Source organism: Sylvia atricapilla, chromosome 17 (assembly GCF_009819655.1).
Source record: "Sylvia atricapilla isolate bSylAtr1 chromosome 17, bSylAtr1.pri, whole genome shotgun sequence".
Taxonomy (NCBI): domain Eukaryota; kingdom Metazoa; phylum Chordata; class Aves; order Passeriformes; family Sylviidae; genus Sylvia; species Sylvia atricapilla.
In genome coordinates this window covers 11805304-11827576 of record NC_089156.1, presented here as the reverse complement: position 1 = coordinate 11827576, position 22273 = coordinate 11805304, and the positions used below count along the sequence as shown (strand labels likewise).

Here is a 22273-nt window from a genome sequence, read left to right as displayed (position 1 = left end):
AGCCCCTTGCTGTGCTGCAGGACGGCTTCTTCACCCCATTCCACGTTCCTGCAGACATCCGTCAGCCTCCGTCCTGCTCGGGAGAACATCACCTCCGTTCCGTGCTGCTCCGGCCGTGTCACCTCCGGACACCGCGCTCGCTGTTGGGGACCAGGGACACGTCCCTGCTGCGGACCCACTCCAGCGCTGGGCACCCGAACCCCGAACACGGGCGGGTTCCAGCTCTGCCCCCCTAAACTCGAGTGTTTCCCCCCCGGACGAGGCAGCAGGAGAGGCCGGTACCGAGAATTCTCCCGCTGATTCTCAAGCACCGAGAGAAGAGCACCCGCGCTTGGCCAAGCTCCTCTCCCCACCTGCAGCAAAACCCCGCGGAACAGCCACTTCCCCGGCGGCTGCTCCCGGCGGGGCTGGCCCCGAGAACCGGGGGCAGCGGGAGGCGAAGGCATGCGCGGGGCCGCCCCCGGCCCGCCCTGCACCGGGCATTGGCCGCGGCCGGCGGGGCGGTGGTGGCGGGGACGCGGCGCCCGCCTCCCGCCGCCGCTCCCCCGGCGCCGCCCGGCCAAGTTTAAACACCCCCGGCCGAGCCGCACGGAGTTCACCGGAGTTACCGGGAGCCTCGGCCCGGGCTCGGGCAAAGCGGGAGCGGCTGCAGGGGGATCGCCCCGCCCGGAGATCGCCCCGCCGCCGCCTATGCGGGCGCCTTGGGGCCGGGCGAGCCATGGACGGCGGCGGCGGCGGGGTGCCGCCCGCCCTGGAGAAGAACGCGGCGGAGCTGACGGTCATGGATGTGTACGACATCGCCTCGGCCGTGGGGCAGGAGTTTGAGCGGGTGATCGATCAGCACGGCTGCGAGGCCATCGCCCGCCTCATGCCCAAGGTGGTGCGGGTGCTGGAGATCCTGGAGGTGCTGGTGAGCCGCAACCACATCAACCCCGAGATGGAGGAGCTGCGCTTGGAGCTCGACCGCCTGCGCCTGGAGAGGATGGACCGCATCGAGAAGGAGAGGAAGCACCAGAAGGTGCGGGCGGGGAGCGGGGGGACGCGGCGGGGCAGGGCTGTCCCCGCCTGCCGCAGCCGCTCCGGGGGAAGCCGGGGTCCGATCTCCCCGGGAAAACAAAGAGCCACGCCGGGATGCCGCGGGAGCGGGCGGATAACGCCTGCGGTACCGCCCGGGCGGGCTCACGGCGCGGATGCTGCCTTAGCATCGCTGAGGATTTGGGCGTGTTGTTGTTTTTTTTTTTTTTGTTTGTTTCCTTCCCTCCTGGAAGTTTCCTCCCTCCTTCCCTTTCTCCACCCCTTTCCCCAGTCACTGCATTTCCTTCCCCTGTGTCTCCGCGGTCAGGATTCCTGCTCCATCCCGTCTCTTGACGGGAGGATAGTGCTGCTTCCTGCTAGGCCAGGAAAGGTCACTGACAAGAATACACTTTCCTCTCCGGAGCTGGGAATGATTTAGCAGTCTAGTTTTCCTGGCACAGACTTCGGGTTAGGCAAGCCATAGGAGAGAGATGGAGAACCAAGCGATTTCAGAGCAGAGTTAGAGCTGAAGAGTAGGGAAGAGCCAGATTGCTGCTCCATCCTCTGATGGCAGAGTGTCCCTTGGCTTGTTCTGAGGTGATCACAGCATTTCCTGACCCCACTCCCACTAAAGCCCGAGGCAGAGAGCATTGCCCCTGTTAGCTTCTTATGGCAGGACAGCACACTCCAGTTACTGCAGTAAAAGTGACAGATCCAGTCTTTAAACCATCCAGATAAGTGATAAAAAATGGTTCTTCTGGTAAATGACTATGTTAAATCATCACTGCTGCCTCGTGCCATTCCTGATTCCATACACAGAATCAGGGTAAACAGGACACAGGGGATTCTGGAAGAGAGACCCCGAACTTCAAGATTTGGCTTAACTGCCTAAATCCCAGTTTTATATTTTAAAAAGAATCAGCTAAAGGACTTTCACCTAGCGTATGGAAAATCCAGGATAAACCCTGCAACATTTTGCAGAGGAAGTCTCAGGGCAATGTCTCTGAAAAGGAAGGTGAAAGACCTTTAATGTACAAAGCCTTAATAAATCTCAAGGGTCTGAAAAAAGAATGTCTAGAGAATAGATACGAATAAATTGGATATTTACCAAAAGCTGCTGGTGAAGTGGATAAGTGACCCAGTGTCATTGTACAAGTTGTTCTGTGTCGATGTTTCTGAAGTTCTTCTAAGTGTTAAAAAGTGTTAAAAAGTTTCCTAAATGTGTTGGCTGATCTCCTGCCAGTCAACCACCTCTGGTCTGCTCTATCAGCTTCTCCTGAAGTGGCTCAGGGAGTGTTTAAACAATTTACTTCAGACGAAACAGATTTTAACAGGAAAATAAACTGCGTGATACATACCTTTTATATATTTTAATCAAGCTGGTTCCCAGTGCACCAGGTCCCTATGGAACTGTGGTCTCCCATCTTCACTGTTCCAGGGTGAGGGTTTGAAGACTCTTTCACAGGACAGGTGCTGACAAGCAGAAAAAAAAATCAGATACTGAGAAATAGTTTTTGACCTCGAAGCCTCAAAAAAAAAAATCACCCAGAAAAGCTTTTAATAGTCCTTGCAAGCATCAGTTTATGAGATTTCAGCACTTAAACTTTATGTGTGGATCTGTTTTTGATGTAAACCTGGCTCAGCACCCACTGCCTGGCCCGTGGATGTGCCTCCCCTGTCTGGCACTTCCATTAATGAGGATTCAGGAGTTCATTTCTGCTCCAATTCATTGGGCTCTTCAATAGCAACAAATGACCAAGTTTGCTCAGGCAAACCTTGGGACGGTTGTGTGTTTACAGTGCAGCCACATATAAATGATGTAAGTTTAGATTGGGGCTTTGTGTGCATTCTATTTTGGTTTTATCAATATGCTTGTAAGTGGTGAATGTGCTGGTTTATTGCTAAAATAGGTCACTGCATTATTTTAGCTACACAGTTGTAGCAGGCAGCATCACTGTAAATAGTCCAGGTTTTTGGAAATAACAATTTCATTACAGATTTACTTTTCTCTCGAGATAAAGAGTTTCAGGTAAAATAGTTGCATTAATGGCATTTTCTTTCCTTTTCAGCAGTTAAGTCTGCATAGCTTACCACACCTTTGCTATTTATTATTCTTTGCCACATAATATTTTCTCCAGCACTTTTAGCAGCAATACAGTCATAATTACTGGGAAAAAAATGGCATTTTGACCCAAAAGTCACCACGAACATGACTTCCCATTATCAGAGCATACATTCAAAGCAGAGAGCTATCCTTTAATCTCTGAGCAGAGCTTATTTTAGCCTCGAGCTGTGCTTGGCTGGGTTGTTTTCTGAATGTGTTTTGTTGTTAGGTAGGAAAGGAGCATGTGGATGGATGTGAAAGTCAGCAGTGACTCAGCCTGGCTCCAGGGATTTGCATGCAGCTTTTTGTTTGAAAAAACATAAGTGAAAAATGGAGCAGGGAATGCCCCTCACAGCAGAAGTGAGATACACAGAGAAGCTTTTGGAACAAGCAGAGCTCTAAATACAACTGGTTTCCTGAAGGAGTTTTTACTTTTTGTCCCGATTTGACCTTCATGAGGATTGGTGACAGCTGCTCTTGACACAGAGTGTCCCGACAAATGGGAGCTGTTTTGACTGGCCTGGCTGCTGCTGACACAGGCACCAGGCAGGACATTCCAAGAGAACAATTTACACAGGAGGCAGCAAGGTTTGGGCTTGTGCTCACCGTGTGCACCAGCAGCTCTGGCTTTGCTGCACTGGCTCACACACTCACCACTTCACACTTGTGCTTCAGAACAGGAATTTAGAAGGAGCTTGTCCACCCCTGAGGATGGTCTGGGGGCTTCCTGACAGCTTTTTCTGACAGGAGGGAATTGGTGCTCGGGTTTGGTTATTTGTCTTACACCCTTTTAATCTGTGCTCCCATCAGAGCAGGGCACAAGGAGCCATCCTTTGGGTAACATGTCAAAAATGTTTGCATTTTGAGGGGAGTGATCCCCTCAGGGATTTACATTCAGCATTTAGCAAAGGGGACTGTGGTGGCTGATGTCCTGGTGGTGGCATTAGAAAAGCAGATGTCTTCTAAGAAACTCAAAGTACTCTAATTTAATAGTTTTCCGTAAGAATTAGTAGGATCATTACTAGTTTGGTCTGTAAATCATCCAATCAAAGACTCTTAACATGTTTTAAAATATAAATGTGTTGTCCTGATCTACCCTATAGGAATTAGAACTGGTGGAGGATGTCTGGAGAGGGGAAGCACAGGATCTTCTTACCCAAATTGCACAGCTGCAGGAGGAGAATAAACAACTGATGACAAACTTGTCTCACAAAGACATTAATTTCACAGAAGAGGAATTTCAGAAGCACGAAGGCAAGTTCACTACTTCAAATTCAGTCCTTGCTCTGTTACGAAAAGCAATATTTTATCAAAATATTTTGACTGGATATTCTGCTGTGGTTTTTCCCTGTAGATTAATTCAGATCTGGGTTTTGAAGGCTTGTTTATTTTTTTAACCTAAATAGAAAATCTCTGAATACATGATGACACTGAAGACATGATAAGAGGTGGAGGGACAAGGGAAAGAAAACCAACTTTTTGTTTGGCTGAGAAGCATCTCTGGAAGTAAAGTCTAGATTTCACCTTTTGGTCTATCACTTGTTTGGGTTCTCATTTTGCAAAAAAATATTCTTAAGCCCTCCTTATGTTTTTTAATACGAACAGAATAATCTGTTCAAGTGTTTATTTCACACATAATGCACAAAACCAAGGGCAGCTGTTGATCTGTTCAGGATAACTGTTTGTAAAGCAGCACGTCAAGATTTCTTTATGGAAATGCTATCAGTCTCCCATGTGGAGATATTCCAGGAGAATACCATGATATTTTCCTAGAAGAGGAGATACTGGTTTTACTTGATTTACCTGCTTTTTTGTTTTGTTTTTTTGTTTGTTTGTTTTTGTTTTTTATCCTTACAGCAAATTTAGAATAAACCAGGAGATTTATAATCCAGGGAGGAGGTGAATCCTAAAGAGTCAGAACAACCCATTTGTGGGCATTCTGGAGGCAGAATGAAGTTCAGGACACACCTGCAAGTACAGATAAACCTCAGTGCAGCAACTGCCAGCCTCAGCTCTTTCCCAGGAGCAGAGGAATAGATGCTCCTTTGCTCCACCATTCCCAGCACAGGATTTGAGGCTGGGAGATCCCAAGTCCATTTCTCGATGTGCTGAGTGGAGCAGTGTGAAATCAGAGCACACAGCTGAGCCATCACAGCTCTCCAGTGAGCATTAGGAATGAAGGGATGTCCTTTTCCAGGCTCCAGAGGTTGGGATTAAATAGAGGCTTGAATGAAAACTGTCCAACACTGAAAGTTGCACTCGTTCTCTTCCTGAGGCTCAGTGCTGCTCACTCGCACTGGGGAAGAGTAAAATGAAACCTTCAAAAAGTAAAAATTCTTAAACCTCTCAAGATATATTTTTAAACAAAGGCAGTGCTTTCAATTTAGGAGTCAATTAGTGGCAAAGAAGTAGCTCAACATCAGGCTGACAAACTCCATGCAAAATTGAGAATGGCAGTGATGAGTCATGGGCCATGAAGACTGATGTTGTGTTACAAAGAACCAGCTTCCCCTTTCTTTTCTTTTTTTTTTTTTTTTTTTTCCTTTTTTTCCCTTCCAGTGGCTATCTAGCTCACTGCAGCTCATGTGCTTGCATTTAAATATAGCCACACTCCTCACATCCAGCCAGCCAAGCAAATGCCAGACGTGCTTTTCTTGTTATTTTTACTGTGTCTGCCCATGTATGACAACACAAACAAAACCCATAAGCCCATTCCAGGGTTTAGATTCTGAGATCACTGATAGTCTTTGGCCAAAATATTCAGTTTAAGTGAAATCTTTAATTTATATCAACCTCATTTAATTACTGGGATCATTTATATCAAACCTGTTTTTCTTTTAGGACATAATTGTCATTAATGAGCAGGGATAGATTTGTCTCAAATGACTCGTTTGGGTAGTGTCAGAAAGCAGTTCTGCTGCTCTTTTTCAGTCTCTGCCCTTTGTTGTGATGCAGAGCGCAGAGAGGCAGGATTTTAGGCTCAACACTCTGTTAGCTGGAGTCATTTTGAGCAGACTGCAGTGCTCCCGTCTGAGCGTGGTTTAGCAGTGTGATCACATCTCCCCTCAGTGCTGGCCCCGGGGAGCAGCAGCTCACTGCTCACTCACCAGCCAGGGAGAGGGCTCTTTTACACAGGCACCGATTTGGGCGGGCAAATGGGGGAGTCAATGCTGCCAATTACTCCTCAGAGCCTCACTGGGGCGTGCTGAAGTGTTGGTGGGAGAGGCAGAGGCAGTCCTGAGCAAACAGGATGGTCTGAGCAGGGCTCCTGTGAAAGGAGCTGTGGCAGAACGCAAAACACAAGGGAGGGGTTAAATCCTGTAACACCCATTACAGCCACTCCTCCCAAGGCCAAAGGAGCTGACTGATTGGAATATCCCGGGAAAATGCCGCATGCAAACTTGGCCTGAGTGTGTCAAACAGGACGAGCAGGCTGCTGTGCCACTGCCGGGGAGCTGCTGGCTCCTCCTGTGCTCAGGGACAGCAGGATGGCAGCACTCGTGTGACCCTCCTGTGCTGCAGGACCCACAGCTCCCTTCAAAAGGGGCACTGAACTTCTTCTGAGTGTTTAGGTGATGGTGCAGTGCCACAGGTTCTCCCTGGAAGTGATAGATGTTGTAGGGACACAGTCCTTAAGAGATGACTAAACATAAGGAATGTTCTTTTTTTTTTTTTTCCCCAGTTTCTTTTCTTTCTTTATTTTTTCTGGTGTCCTCCCCTCCAGCTGCTTTCCTTTCCCTTGCTGGAACAAGGCCAGGATCACAGGAAGCTGCTCATAGGATGTGCCTGGGGAAGCTGGCTGGGTGTGCCATTTAAGATCTTGCAGTTATTAGAGTTTGAACCATTTAGAGATAATTATTTTACATTTAGGGCACTTAGTGATTTCCCTCTTCTCTTTCCCAGTGCCTGAGGAAATGGAAGGAGATGTGAGTGTTTCACAAAACTCCCCACCTTTCCTTCCCCCCACCTTCCTGAAATAAAAATTGTAGTGATCTGGGCACACAATTGAAGCCTTTTAGGTTCACCAAATGTTAGTGAGAAAAATGAAGCACAGTGGGAGGAAAAGCAGTCAGCACTGAATGGTATTTTTTCTTTAAATAGCACCTGCTATCCAGAGATCTCAAAGCACCTCACAAGTACTAATGGATACAGCTGCATTCACCAGTGCTACCTCCTTCTGGGTGAAATCACCAGTCTAAAGTTTCACTGCAGTCCCTCTACTTTAAGTTTTGCATTCTTTTTGGTTTTAAATACAGCTGATGTGTGAGGCCCCAGCCCTGAGACTGGCTGCAGTGAGTGGATCCAGGAACCTGAGTGAGGTTTGTGAGTGCAGAGAAGTGCCAGACCTGTGTTGGGATAGAGGAATGTGGATCTTTTAGAATAGTTAAGCAGCAGTTTGTGTTGGTGACACTTGTTCTCCCGGGTGGGTACGAGCTGGTACCACAGCAAAGAATTAAAAGTCATCCTGTGAAGAACTAGAACCCAGAGCAGCACAGAGCTGATAAAAACCAGGGTCCAGAAATAGAGCAGGCAAATGTACCACAGAATTAAAAGGGATGAGAAGGTAACATTAGAATGTGAACACTGTGTCACTGACAGTTCTTTTCTGGGGTTTGACAGCAACACATCCTGTGAACCAAATTCCTGGCCAGCCATGACCACCTTTTTTTGGAAAAGTCCTTTTCCCAGCAGAGCAGTTCCCTGCTCTCTGCAGTAGCACAGCTCTGGTCCTTTAGCTGCTGTTCCCCCATTTGCTCTGATCCACTCCCTGCCTGGGAGTCCCCAGCTGCTGCAGGAGTGCACATCCCCCACTTACTCCCTTTCCTTCTCTGAGGTTTGTCCTGCTCTACTCTGTTATCCATCAGTTCATTCTGTAGCTGACCTGGGAGCTGGAGTTCCTAAAGACATGCAGATAAATTCTGTTGTGGGAACATCGCTGGGTTTCTCTGATGAGGGAAGAACAAAACCAGGAAGTCTGAGCTGATGTTAGAAAGCAGAGCCTTTCTGGCTGGCTACATTTGATGCATACAGAGAATATTTCTGATGTGGGAGCTGCTTTAATATATTAAAAAGGAAGCAGCTTTCCAGCCAGCCCAGAGTGGGGAGTGAATCAGCAGCACTTGCAGTTTGTAGATGGAAGAAGCTGGAGACTCACATAACAAAGTACTTTGCCAAAATTAATAGAGTTAGCAGCAGACCCTGGATTTGAGCTCCTGCTTGGGCTGGACTTTGGCCAGAGGAGCCACACACTGCCCTGGTCACAGGGTTTTCATCTTCAAGGATGATGTGCAGGGTGAATTCATGTCAGTCCAGGACATCTCTGTGCCATTGTCAGGGAAATCAGGGCAGCAGGTTCATCATCTCACCAAGTTAAAGCCTCTGCTCTGTGTCTGCTCTCAAGAGCCCATCACTGCAGTGCCAGTGTCATCTCTGTAATGGCAAACAGAAGAATGCTTCCTGTTTTGTGGTTTATAACATTTCCTAATGATTCATTGATCAAATTTAAGGTTGATCTAACCCTTTCTTTTCAGACAGGATCAATGTTGGATTCTTGTTCCAAACTCCTTTCACCAGTGAAAGGCTATGAAGTATTTTCCTCTCAAGAACAGTTACTCTAAATATGAATTGCCCACAATAGGATGGGAAAAGGGTGGCAAAACATGAGGCAAAAATATGTGACCATCATTCAGACTAAATGTTGGTTCTGCATTCAGGGTGGGGGTAGCCTCTGAAGGTCCTGATTAATCTTCTTTTCACCAAACACAAAACTGGATTTCAACTACAAATCAATCCAGTTCAGTGCTCCTCAGCTGCTTTGATCCAGAAGCAATCTACAGCAGTGATATGTTGTTTACATCTTACTGAAGATCCAGACCATCTTTTTCACAATTTTCACAAGGCCTTGGCCAGCTGATGCCAGAGATAATCACACACATAACCAAGCTCCCTGGGGCATGGTGTGAACATTGATGTAAAACTACTAAGGCAGCAAGATGCAGCAGTGTCACTCACTGTTATAAATGTTTCTGAGGACTGTCAGTTCCTTTTTTAAGGAGTCTCTGTGCAGTGGTTTTATGGAGTGGATTCTGTCATCTGTGTTCTCTGTTACCCTTGAAGCAACCTCTAAAGCATCTCTGTAATTTTACCAGCAGGCAACTTCCAGAGTCTACATAAATATTCCTCATTGTTATTGTTCTCAGCCTCAGCAGCTCCTGACTGTCCTTAGTTTGTGTTCTGTGTTCTTTTTTTAACCAGGGATGTCAGAGAGAGAGCGGCAAGTCATGAAGAAGCTGAAGGAAGTGGTAGATAAACAGAGGGATGAAATCAGGGCAAAGGACCGGGAACTCGGACTTAAAAATGAGGATGTAGAGGCTGTAAGTGGCTCTTGGTCTTCCTATTTCTCTTCATTCTCACCCACACTTCCACAGTCTGGTTTTGACTTTGAAGTTAATCTAGAAAGTGTAAACAATGCTGGATTAATAATTCAGTTCCAACTGAAGTGTCCAGCAGAGCTGTGGAGTGGCCAGGATGGCCAGGCTGCAGTGCAGTCCCACACCAGGGATGCAGTGTGGCCACCTCTGCATGAGAAGGGCACTGCCCAGCCCAGGCCAGTCCTGCCAGCTGTGACCTGTTCCGGGCTGAGCCTCAGGTGAGTCACAGATCCTGCTGTGACTCCAGGCAGGACACGAGATTTGGCACTTTCTGTGCAGTGACCTCCTCACCCGTAGTTTGCTTCCCATTCCTCCTTAGGCCATGGGACTTTCCTGGTGCTAGGAAGGCCAGGCCTAGGTGATCTCTGCTCTGCCCAAGTGCCTCTGGCAGCTGCTGCAGCCTTTTGAGCTGGGGCTGTCCACACACACCCTGCAGGTCACATCCTGCTTTAGGAGAGAGCCTTGGAGCTCAAAGCACTTATAAACTGAACGCTAAGGATTCCTCTGTCTTGTCTTTCTTCTCCCCTGGGTTAAGATTTGATTCAGAATCCCATAAGCCACCCTATCCTTGAGCTAATATCAGAAATTATGGATTTGCTTTTATCTGAAAAAATCCAGATAAAATGCAAGGGGAATTTACCCTAGAAATCAATTAAAATTGGGTGACTGAAATTGTAATAGATAATTAGATACTAGAAAAAACTAATCTGGGGGCGAGGAGAGGAGGGGGGAGGAATTTTTCAGATTAAATGCAACAGGAAGAACGATGCTAAGAACGATGTTTGGGACTGGGCCATGGTGGCTCGTGGCTGAGTGGCCACTGAGCTCTGGCACGGATGTTTTGCAGCTTCAGCAGCAGCAGAACAGGCTGATGAAAATCAACCACGACCTGCGGCACCGGATCACGGTGGTGGAGGCGCAGGGGAAGGCGCTGATCGAGCAGAAGGTGGAGTTGGAGGCCTACCTGCAGACCAAGGAGCAGGAGATGGGCAGCCTCAGAGCAGAGCTGGGGAAGCTCAGAGAGAAGCTGCAGGGTGAGGGCAAGCAGGCCAGCCAAAATGGGGAGGAAGTAAAGGTAAGAAGCACTTGGAATCGCTTTTTAAAAGCGTTGGATTTCATACCAAACACCTCTTTGCCTTTTGGCAGGGCTGTGGTAGCACGTTTGCTTCATTTTCTTTGGATCTACCTCTTCCCCCAAAGGAAAACAAACCAATTCCTTGGAGAGTCTGGGTTTTCCAAAGACAAACAGCCAACAGTAACTTCAGCTCTGCCAGATCTGCAAATATCCAAGGCTAGATGGGTCACAGGGGTACACGGGGGTGATGGTGGCCAGTGAACCACAGTGGAACAGAAACTGTGCCAGAAGCAGTCCCAGAGTCAGGGCAGAGCTCTGCACCCTGCAGTGCTTATGGAATTTTGGATCAGTCAGGATTAAGCTGGTTAAGTGCCACCAAATCAACATATAAATATTTCAAGGCACTTTTTAGAGGAACCAACTTTGGCCTTATTTCTGCTTTTGCTTCCTATTAGAGTTAGTGCAGTGAAGTGTTGTGAGCACAGATGTTCATGAAGAGCAAACGTTCCTGCTGGCAGAGCCAGGTTCTGGCAGAACAGGCAAAGTGACAGTCTGCAAATGGAGCTGGGCTGAGCTCAGAGCAGCAGGAATGCAAACTGGAGGGGAGCTTCCTGAGGAAAAGATGCACTGATCTCTTGATCCCTTAGTCCTCTTCATGGCTCCTAGTATTTTCCTTTGTGCCTCTGGCATTACTTTTTTATTCCTGAAGCAGATGTACTGCATTTCCCTCTCCTAATGATGCTGTTAGCAGAGTAGGAAATGCAATAAGGGGTGTCATGGTATTGAAGAACTTAGAGGAGCTCTATCACACAGAGCTGTTCAGCTTGATGCACTGGTAAGAGCTCCACGGTGTAAATGCCTGGCAGAGAGTGAAACATCCAGTGAAACATCCATTTCACTGGCAACAGGCAGAAATACACATCAAAAAGGAGAGACAAGTGCTGATGATGGGGCACCTTGATCCCCTGGGAATGTGACAGCCAGTGCTGAGCTGGGGAAGCACTGCATTAATAATGAGAAGGATTATTTCATTGCTGTTAACTCAGCCAGAGCACCCAGCTTTGTAAATGGGGCTGGGGAGCCCAGGCCTGCAGCCAGCAGGAGTGAAAGTGTCCTCAGTGTCTGCAGAGAAAGGATCCATTCTTCACCTCTCTCTAACTCATCAGTTCCATGGCTCTCCTAATTAGAGCCGTCCCTCTGCCAGGACGCTGCTGACACAGGAATTGCAGTGGCAGGCAGAAAGCTGGAATAGCTGCTGGAATTCTGCTCCAGAATGGACATTGCTTGTTGGCCTCAGTCAAGGACATTTGTATCGGGTACAGGCTGCTCAGTCTTTGCTGATTGGAGCCAAATCTGGCTAAAATAGCTTCTTTGGGCAGAGTTTTGGGGCAAATATACAACCAAAAGAAGAGACACCAGCTCAGACCCATATCTAGGGGGTGAAGAGAAGGAAATTTGGGCAATTTCCCTTGAACTGCTTGTTAGGTTGCATCAATCTGTATTCCAAAGGAATGTGTTTGGATGAAAAGGGTGATCAAACAGGGTCTGAGTGAGCATCACTGTGCTGCCTCATCCCTGCAGGACAGGCACTGGAATTCACCTGAAACTCACTCTGCACCAGCCTTAGCCAAATTCAGCCTCAAATCATGGATCAGTGTATTGCAAAACCATTTCACAAACACAGGAGCTTAGAAGAGAGTAGGGTCAGGATTCAAAAAAAGGGACTGTGTAGGAATTTCACTGCTCAGCTCCTCAGATTTCCAGCCTGTATCCCAGCAAGCTGTCACTGCCACCCAGGAGCTCTGAGACTGACCTCTGCATCCTCCCAGGAGGGTCAGTGGCTGACCTGGCTGCTCACAGCTCTGATTTCATGTGCTGGCCTCTATCAGTCTCTGCAAAACAGCATCACATTTCAAATGGACTTTGCTACATTTCAAATGTATTTTCCTGGAACAGAGTGTCCTGCATTTATTTGTATTGTTTTAAGTCCTGCAGACCTCTTAAGGCTTGGAGCTGCTTTTCAGAATCTCAAATTACCCTTCCCGGAACCTTGTGAATTTTCATCATTTCTGTGCAGCCACTGAGTGGAACAACAGCACAGGACCTGAGCAATAGTCTCCTGTGTGCTGTGCTTACACAGACCATGTTTTCACAAACAATTTGTGCCACAGAGTTCTGAGCAAGTGCTGGAGGTGGCAGGAAGCAGCCCCACAGGGCTGGGAATCAAGACTTGTACCTAGAGAGCAAATTCTGGCTTGTTGGGAGCCACAGAAACTGGGTGGTGGGAGGTAAAATTCCACCAAGCCTCCAATGAACTCTTAGGGGAAAAGAAGAGGCAAAGGTGCTCATGTATCAACACCTCATCTGCAGATTCTGCCACTTTGCAGTCAGATCTAACTGATCTAACAGGTGCTAACACCCCTCCTGGGTTTTAATGAAAGCATAAGGGGGGAGAGAAACTTCTACCTCCACTTTATATAAAAAGACATCTCTTTGTGGGAGGAGCTGGAGGAAGGAACTGCATGACCTTCCCAGTGTTTATTTAAAAAAACCCTGACGTTTGATTGACTCCATTTGTTAAAAGTATGAATTCCTAAAACTGGCTTATCATAAATTGGACAGTGAATTTAAAGGCCACATTTCACTCCCTAGGCAGAACCAAACAATGATGATTGTCTCTCTGAGGCAGAAAAGATGGCAATGGACTTAAAAGATCCCAATCGGCCAAGATTCACCCTGCAGGAGCTCCGGGATGTCCTTCACGAGAGGAATGAACTGAAATCTCGAGTGTTTTTGCTTCAAGAGGAGCTTTTATATTACAAAAGGTGAGTCACATCTCCTCTCCTCTTGGATGATATACTCAGGGGAGCCACGGGGCAGATGTAGAAACAATAAATGTGCTCTAAAGTTCTGTCCAAGCCTCGTGTTTCTGCAAAGGTTTGTGCAAGAATACAGCCTCAGTTTGAGCCTTGTGCTTCCCTAACTCCCAGGTCTGCCCTGAGTCCTAGAAAGATTGCAAATATTTAATACATTTGAACTTCAAAAATGAGAGTAGGAGTGGGTCTAAAATGATAAATTCTAGATCTTTTATTCAAGCAATTCCTCTTCTCCCTCTCCTTGTCACAATGGGAAGAAAATATTGAATAGAGATCCAGTTCTAAGTGCTGATCCTTGGTTGATAAAAAATCTTCAATTGATTTTAGTGGGTTTTGAGCAGGTCTTTTTGCATTCCTTCATCAACCGTGCTACCTCAGACTGAACTGTAGATCTCAAAGTGCTTCCGTGGCTTGGGATAGAGAACTTTAATTATCTTTTCTTTCTTTTAAGTGAGGAAATGGAAGAAGAAACTAGATCCCCACAGCCTACACCCATAATTCAGCCAAAACCCTCAACTCAGCCTGAATCTGGAATCAAACGACTGTAAGTAACATATTTAGTGAGCATTCTGCATATAGTCTGTAAATACCAAATGTTCCTTATGCACAGGGCAATTTAAAAGACTTCAAAAATTCAGATAACCACGTTCCTACTGCATATGAGAGAGACACTGAACTGAGCACTTGGCACATGTGAGACAACAGTTGGTTTTGGCCAAAACTTTTGCCTAGATCTGGGATGACTTTCAGGCTTGGATTACCATTTTCCCAGGATCTCACTGTGCCCATTTCCCTGTTGACTGAAGCCTTTAGACCCTGCCTTTCACCATGTGGGCAGCACAAAATCCTTCTGTTTGCTGAGCAAATTTGCTGCTGAGAGGATGGGCACTTGCTTGGCTGAAAGAACCTCACCTTTTTCTGAAATATGAATGCTGCTGTTGGAACCAAAGCTTACTCCCAGAGATGTGTTGTTTATACAGTATCACTGAATTATAAAATTACTCTGTTGGCCAGTCCTTTTCTCTGTTGAAATTCCCTCCTGTACATTTATTTACTCATTCCAAATTAAGTCTTCTAATCTCATAGCAACTCTTTAGGTTTTTGTGATACTGGAAGCTTAACTTTTTTAACTGCATAAGTGATGTTGGACCAGTTATTTCCATATAAAGAGCTCTTCCATCCTGTCCCCATGTCCACAACCTTCAGTCCTTGTTTAATAACAGCAGCAGAGGGTTTAATTACTCTCCTGTGAGAGTAAATTCTATAGGAGGATCTGGACTGACCCAAAACATCAAAAAGCCAAGAGGGCACTGTTGATTATTTGCAGTAGACTGCAGCTTTCTGCCTGTGCTGAGAGAAACCTTCTACAGGAGTAAAAAATACACTTTGAATTTGGACTTCAGTTTTCATTCTGCAGCTGTGATGATAATGATGATGATAATACTGTGTCACACAAGATTTCACTGTAAAGTATCTCTTCTCTTTTACGTTTCTTTTAGACTTTTTAAAGCTAATTCTGCTGTAGGGAATGGCTGGTTTCAGCTCACACAGTTTGTGTTGTGCAGCCTTTCCATATTTGATTTGAAATGCTGCCTTTGATGAAGCAAAGGCAGCATAAAAATGTAAATAAGAGGTTGTGAGGCAGAGCACGTGTTGGTGAGGTCTTAGTTTCGACTCTGTCTAAGCTGAAATTACTTCTTTTAGATGTCATGTTCTGTCCCCAGGTTTCACTCTGCTCTCTCTCCATTCAGCTGTCATATTAAATAAGCATATTATTATAATATGTATTTTATAATATATATTTCTCATATTAAAGAAGGGAATATAAAGCTGTCTACCTGAGTAACCTGAAGGATGGTAACAGTTTTCAGGTTTGTCTCATTTTCTCAGCCTGTCTGGATCAGATTTCTCTGGTGGGGTTTTATTTTCCTCCCCTCTCTGTGTGTCGTCAACACTGTATTTGTAGCTGGGCTTTAAAAAGTCAGGAAATGTCACTGCTGGGCAAACCAAAGAGGCCAAGTGCAGCTTCTGTCCTGTGCCAGCAGCCTCCTGCCCCAGCTGCTGTCCCTGCCAGGTGTCTCCAGAGCTCCCTTCTCCCTCCCCAGGGTCCCTCTGGCCGCCTGGGGAACACTGGCACATAAACTCTCTGTACCCAGTGATGTGATGGAAACTTGCAGTGCTGCTCTCTGCATGCAGAGTGCCTTTACAGGGGAAATGGGGCTGCTTTCCCCTCTCTTTCAGAGCTTTCTTCCTGATTAAACAAAAAGCTGGAGTACAAAAACAGGAGCCCTCTCAAGGGAAGTTTTGTGCTGGCCTGTGCAATGTGCCTTTTTTCCCTTCACCACTCAGAGTCTGAGGGAATGAACCCTGTGGATGTGTAGCCTGTGCCATCCAGGATGTGCTCAGGTGATTCAGTGCTGCAAGTCCATAAAGAAAGGAAAACAGAAACTGCAGAAATCAGCATTTTTCCCGGGTTGGCACATTTGGGGCAAACTCTGAGTTCTGATCTCAGACTGACTGACTCTGTACATTTGTCTCTCCCACATCACATGACGGAGTTTTAATGAAATAATGTAACCAGGAGGCTTTACTGAGGAGGAAAAGTCCAAGGATTAAAAATGCTCCCTCTGTTTGGAGCAGAAAACACCCTTTTGTTTTCTCCTTAAGACTACGTGCTTGTTTGACACTGATGTCATGCCTCAAACAGCCAGGAGTTTTCTTCCTATTCTTGCAGCTACAAAAGCTGGTGTGTCTGTCAGCTCTGCAGCTCAGGATGTGCCACGTTGCATAAAAATAGAAATCCTGGCTGCTGCTAATGATCCCACAGTGTTTGCCCATTTGTTTTCAATTTTAATCTCAGAACAGCAGTTAGTGAGTTGGGGAGAGCTGCATTTGGTCACAAGTGAAATATCTCTCGTGATTTCAACTTCGTCTTTAATTGACATTAGTCCACAGTTCAAAAAAATATTTGGCCCAAGGGAGAACCTGTGAGGAGAGCCCTTAGACAAAGAGAGGGTGTTCCAGGTATGGAAGGAGGTGTGTGTGGGGCTGCTGGGCACAGAGCACTCGGCTCTCCCAGCCTCTGTGCTGCATGGATTGTCTAATGCTCAGTGGAAGTGCTGAACCCTCACAAAGAACCCGTTTTGCTGTGAGCCAGCTCCAAAGTGCTCCTGCCAGAGCAGCTGCAAGGTTTCCCAAAAGCATTCAGCTGCCTGCAGTTGGCATCTTTCTGCATGAGAAGTAACACAGGTTTCTTTTGGAACAGACACACAGGCCCTTTAACCACGGGAGGTTATTCCAAGGGTTCGCCTGCAATACTGGTTTTTAACTTGAAAATATCAGCCGTAACCCTTGTGAAATCTTTAACTGTAATGCTGGTCCTCTCTAACCCTGTGCCAATATCCGGTAGTCACAGCAGAGTCCTGTTTTGTATGTTTATAACATACACCTTCGTCCTTCATTTCATTGTGTCTGTGCCTGTTTGTCTCTTGGAACAAAAACGTGCACTCTGCTCTGCATTGCTAGAGGTGGTCATACCTTGATGAAATCCAGCCCAGGCTGCCTCACAACAGGAAAGTGGTATCTTTTAGAAATCCAAAAGCAACTGAAACTGCTCCAATAGCTGGTTGGTTTTTTTTCAAAACAAGAGTTTTTCTCTGAGGAGAGCTGTCTTGGGTGATGCAGATCCCCCTCTCCCTGTAACGTGTCCTGTGTCGTAATTCAAAGTAACCCCGTGTATCATGTTTGCCTCTTTTCTTTTTAATGGAATGCTTTTTCTTTCCCTTGCTCCAGTCTTATCTCTTCTGTGTCTGTGCTTTCCTGACCAGGATCTTTACAGCCATAATGCCCATGGTAGCAGCTGGATTGATTCCAGACGATCCCACATTGCAGCCAATAAGAAGACTTGTGTCCCTTGTAGGAATTTTTTTTAAAATGTTTGGTACTGTGGTTTCCTCTTGCATGACCCCGAGTTAACAAGCACTGCTGGTTGCATTCTCCTGGCTGCCAGTGGGATCCCAGAGGATCAAAGTGCCCATCAGAATGACCAGTCAGTGCCAGTACTCATCCCAATCCTCCACGCTCATCCTCAGACTGACACTTTGTCACCTTTTGCCTCAATGTTGCCATGCTGAACCAGTCATTATTCCTTGGAAAATCGGTGCAATATGCAGTTCTAACCAGCATCTGTTAATTCTGCTTCCTAAGCAAGGCTATTCACAGTTCTCACCAGTGCTTTTTGAGAAACTCGTTTCTAACAATTTGTTACAATCATTAGTTAGAGTTACAGAATGGAGTGGCTGATTTCCACATTAATTTCCACTGTTAATTACAGGCTGTTGCTTTCATGTCTTTCTATCTATGCCCTGTATATTTTGTCTCTAATTACATATTTTGGAATAGAGTGTAAACTCTTCATAATCAATTCTATCATCCAATTCTTGGCTCTCCCTGGTAGACATACTGATAATTGTTAATGCAAAGTCTCTTTGCATTAGAACTGCTGCTTTAGTGATCTTTATATTTATACCAACGACACAGTTTCCTCTCCACCCAGACAGGCTTTTTCCAAACATCCTCCATCAGAATTTTCTAGCCATAATAACAACTTTAATTGTTTCAGAAGGAATTTTAAAAGCTGAACCCTTTAGAGATGTACAAACTTATTTTTCTCCTGCCTAATTTCCCGATAAAATGACAAAATGATGACATTTGAAACTGACTGTACAAACACAGCAGTTCTTTGTGTGGGCTTGCAGGCAGTAACCCTGAGCAGGCAGGACCAAATGTGCATTTGTAGAAATGTGCTTTGGTCACTAAACACTTCTTTGATCACCTGGAGCTGTCTCTGGCCCTGTAAATACACAATATATGTGTGTGAACTCACGAGCTCCTGTGATGGAGGTGGTAGAAAAGCATGAGGCTAATTAAGTGCAACAGACTTATTTCACTATTAAGGCTGCGCATTTGAAGCTAGGAAATGCAAAAGTTCAGGTTCTGCTGGCACTGTTATTTATGTGCATTTAAGCTGCATAATGGTTTATTTCCCTTTCTAATCAACAAGTAATTATCCTTAATGTTCTCAGTGATTATCATCCAGCCTCCTGTGTATCAGACACATGGAAGGCTGAACTCCTTGGGAGGGTTGGGATCGTGGTGCTGAGGAGGATAAAGGGAGAGTGGGAGGAGGAGAGCACTGAGGAAGGCTCAGGGTCAGGTTTATGTCCTCACCAATACTCCAGGTTATTTTGGTATTTGCCAATACTGTAGGAGCATTTAGCAGTTCCTGTTCTGGGTCACAACTGTGTGACAACTTGTGCAGGCAAAACAAACTTCACCTCCTGAAGCCCACACAGAGCAAAGAGATCCACAGCCAGCTCAGTCCTTTGGTAGCTTTGGAACCACAACTTTTGCATTTCTCAGCCAGCCTAAACACTGCACTAACACCTCCTGTACTGAACCCACAACAGACGTTGGATTTGCCTAATCCAGTAACTTCATCCCATACGAATAAAATGATACTAAGGATTTTTCCAGCTGTATTTTTTAGCTGTATTAAATGGCTGTTGGTTCATGTACGTCATTATCTTAGAGCACCCAAGCTGTGTGACAGGAAATGACGTGCACACTCGTGTGCATTTGTTTAGAGCCTTCATCCTGCAAACTCTTATGAAACAGGGGTGCATTTATTCATTCATTTTTGCAGGAATCGAGTCTATGTATCAAAACCTCTACACTGGGAAAAAAAATGTGGAGACTTATTTTCTTATCTTGTGAACTTCCCTGCTGACAACCTTAAAAAAAAAAAAAATTCTATTTCTGCTTTGTGGTAAAATATACAGATTTAATGCCAAAGATACCACTTTACTTATGCCAAGAAACTAACCTGGATGGTGTGGCTTCGTTACCTGAGGGCTGGGGAAGGGGGGAACCTACATCTAAATGATACCTGCACCTTGTAGAGTCAACAGCATTTAGAGCTTATCTGAAGCTTCCGTAGGCAAAGCGCTTGAGATTGCAATGACTCCATCCCTAACAACCTTCTGACATGCACTCCCATCAGGCTGCTCTGCCTTGGTTTCCTGCAGATGCAGAGTTTTTTTGCTGGGTGTTTTGTTGTGCTGTGTATTGGGGTGGGTGTTTGAAGTGCTTTCAGGATGGTAAACACTTTTCTTTCTTCTCCCTTCCTCCCTCACCGCTCCCTCCCCGGAAGGTTTAGTTTCTTCTCTCGTGATAAGAAACGTATGCAGGCCTCACAGAAAAACGCCCAGTTCCAAGGAACTTTTGGAGAATGGTCACATTCGAACAGAGACGACTCCTACATGGAACAAGGACAAGAAGCCCTGCAGCACCTGTGACTGAACCCCTGAGGTGTTTGGTTTGCTGCAGATCTCCACAGGCTCGTCACAAGAAGCTTCTGTAAAGCATCGCGGCAGCTCGTCACCTTGACTTGCCTTGCACACCTCGGGGGTTATCTCAGACTCCTCCAAAAGGGATCCCTCACTGTTCACTTGGTGACTGTTTGCTGCAAACAGGAACCCAAGCTTTGTAGTAACAGTTGCTGACACCCTGGGACGTGGAAGCTTCTAGATTACTTGTTTTGTGCTGAATAACAAGTCTATGATCTTGTTCATGCATTAACTACAGTAACACAAGCTTCTTTAAACCAAAAAAAAAGGACCTGTGCCATTATTAGAAGTTTGTTTGCAGTGTATATTTAGTTCAGGGCAAAGACTCTTTTTACCCTGTTTGTTAACACTATTGGTTGTTTGCTTTTTATTTCTGTAAGAATTTTTTCAAGAGGGATACAACAGCTGGACACCCTTGGTGGCAGCCCGGAGCTCTGCTGTGCCCTGTCAGTGCCTCTGGCATCAGCATCTTGCAGAGCCACCCCTTGGAAATCCACCTGACACAGTGAAAACTGGAGTAGCCTTGAGAGGGACACTGAGTGTACATTTCCCTTGTGCTTATAGTGCCTAAAGCATGAAGAGCCGATGGATGAGGTGAGCGTGCCTTGTGTTCTGCAGTATTCATGGAAAACACATTGCTTACAGGGAGGAATCTTAACTCCTGGATTTTTTTTTTCCCTTCTTACCAGGGACTTCCTTGCATTGTAGCAGGCAGCTGCTGTGAAGGGATTAGCTCTTTCCCACAGACAGGTTTTTAATTAAGTCACACTTCAGTTTCCTGTCTAGGTAAGACTGCCCAACTTCAGAGGGAAACACATCCTCAGCTGGCTGACAGGAACTATTTCACTGACCTAGACATGACCCTGACCTTTTCTCTTGGCTAAACACTACGTGGGCAGAGCAGATGAATTCTGTGTGTGAGGCTGATGTGTGGGTAGCCCCTGTTACAGGGCTGAACTCACCACAAAGAGCCCAGCAGCCAAGCCCCAGGGGCTGGATCTGCCTTGCAGCTGAGCTGGTGACACCCCAGGCCTGACTGAGATTGTCCTTCCAACACTAAAACCCCACAGCACCAGCGCTGTGGACACCCAGTGCTATCCCCACCTCTGCAACACACACCACTCGAATAACCTGGCCAGGTGGGAAGAGGGTGCATGTGTCCATGGCTTCGTGTGAGGACAGGGCTGAGGTGTCTCTGTGGCCTCGGCCGTGGGCTGGAGACCACTGCCCGTGGAGAGGATCCTGTGCCAGCAGGGCCATGGGCACCTTCTGCTTGTGCAGCTCAGTGCCAGGGGCTGGCAGCTGCTCCAGCTGCTCTGTAGAGCCTCTTCTCAGGAGTGGCACCAAGGACAGGAAATACAGCTCAGGCTGGAGCAAAGCTACTCCAGGTACTGAGTGTAGGAGGAACTCTCAAAGGATTCCAGAGGGCTTAGTGCAGGCCAGTTGTTTTCATTACAGGGAATTACATTCAATCCAAGAGTGGATTTTTGATGTGTATGAGCAGCAAATGGTTCTTAGCCTGTCTGTAGTAAAACCTGTCCTTGCAGTGGTGGGCTGTGTGCTGCCTTGCTCCTGGCTGGAATTGCTTCATTCCAACATGGACCTTCTGTTCCAGGCAGGGGAAGTGTTTATGTGTCCCCCTGGTGTCACTGCAGCTCGGGGCAGAGGGGACATAAAAGGCCTTATATGAGACACTGTGACCAGAGTCCAGAGTGGGTATTGGGTAGATGTGGTTTTGCCTGGTTATGTTTTGCTAACATCCTTAAAACAGCAGCACTTTCCCCCTCCTGTGAAAAGCAACTCTTAAATGGGTAGAGTGTCACAATTTAGTGATATTTCAATGGCCAAGATGTGACTTCACTTCCATATGAGAGAACAAAGAAGTGCAGTACAGTCACATCAGGCAGTTAAATTGTGGCTGACCCCGTGGAGCACAGTTCAGTCGTGTGCCTCATTCAGAAGGGACACAGTGAGCAGAAACAATGGCAGAACGTGGGCCTGAGTAAGCAGATCCCTTTGGAAATCAGCTGAGAGCAATGAGCTGGGATAATGGAACTGCACAGAGCCCACCGAGGCCGGTGCAGCACAAAGGAAATCTCCAGGCCTGGTGCACGTACAGCAGAGCCCAGGGCTCTGCTCTGCAGCCAACAGCAAACCCTGCACGAGGCAGGACAGCCTTCCCCACAGCTCTGCAGCCCGTGACCTCAGCCCCTCTGGAGCTCTGCTGGCATTAACCACTCGTTCTCATGTCTGCAATGCTGCACTCACACACCCCAAAGGTGGATCTGAGGATCTGTCCTGTATTGTTTGTCAATGTTCAAGGAAAATCTTTTAGAAAAGGGGCCAGGATGCTGGCAGGTAAGGGG

The 22273-nt window shown here is 46.5% G+C and overlaps 1 protein-coding gene across 3 annotated transcripts; it reads left to right on the top strand.

The window, feature by feature from the left end:
- The first annotated feature begins 523 nt into the window (after window positions 1-523).
- On the top strand, window positions 524-21024 carry RILPL1 (Rab interacting lysosomal protein like 1). Of its 3 annotated transcripts, none has more exons than XM_066331755.1 (8): window positions 524-1018; window positions 4222-4372; window positions 9374-9492; window positions 10397-10624; window positions 13277-13449; window positions 13952-14044; window positions 17328-17415; window positions 19712-19803. In XM_066331755.1, exons 1-8 carry the CDS (start codon window positions 719-721, stop codon window positions 19715-19717), a joined length of 1158 nt encoding a protein of 385 aa, XP_066187852.1. In that variant the 5' UTR covers window positions 524-718; the 3' UTR covers window positions 19718-19803. The 3 variants fall into 3 exon arrangements, with proteins under 3 accessions (XP_066187852.1, XP_066187853.1, XP_066187851.1); XM_066331756.1 differs by lacking the exon at window positions 17328-17415 and adding an exon at window positions 16449-16524 and having other exon boundaries at window positions 19712-19777; XM_066331754.1 differs by lacking the exon at window positions 17328-17415 and having other exon boundaries at window positions 525-1018; window positions 19712-21024.
- The last annotated feature ends 1249 nt before the right edge of the window (window positions 21025-22273 follow it).

Coding starts and splice junctions, on each gene's coding strand:
- RILPL1 (XM_066331754.1), top strand. CDS start 719: ATGGACGGCGGCGGCGGCGGGGTGCCGCCCGCCCTGGAGAAGAACGCG. Junction 10,625..13,276: donor AAAATGGGGAGGAAGTAAAG/GTAAGAAGCACT, acceptor TTCACTCCCTAG/GCAGAACCAAACAATGATGA. Junction 13,450..13,951: donor GAGCTTTTATATTACAAAAG/GTGAGTCACATC, acceptor CTTTCTTTTAAG/TGAGGAAATGGAAGAAGAAA.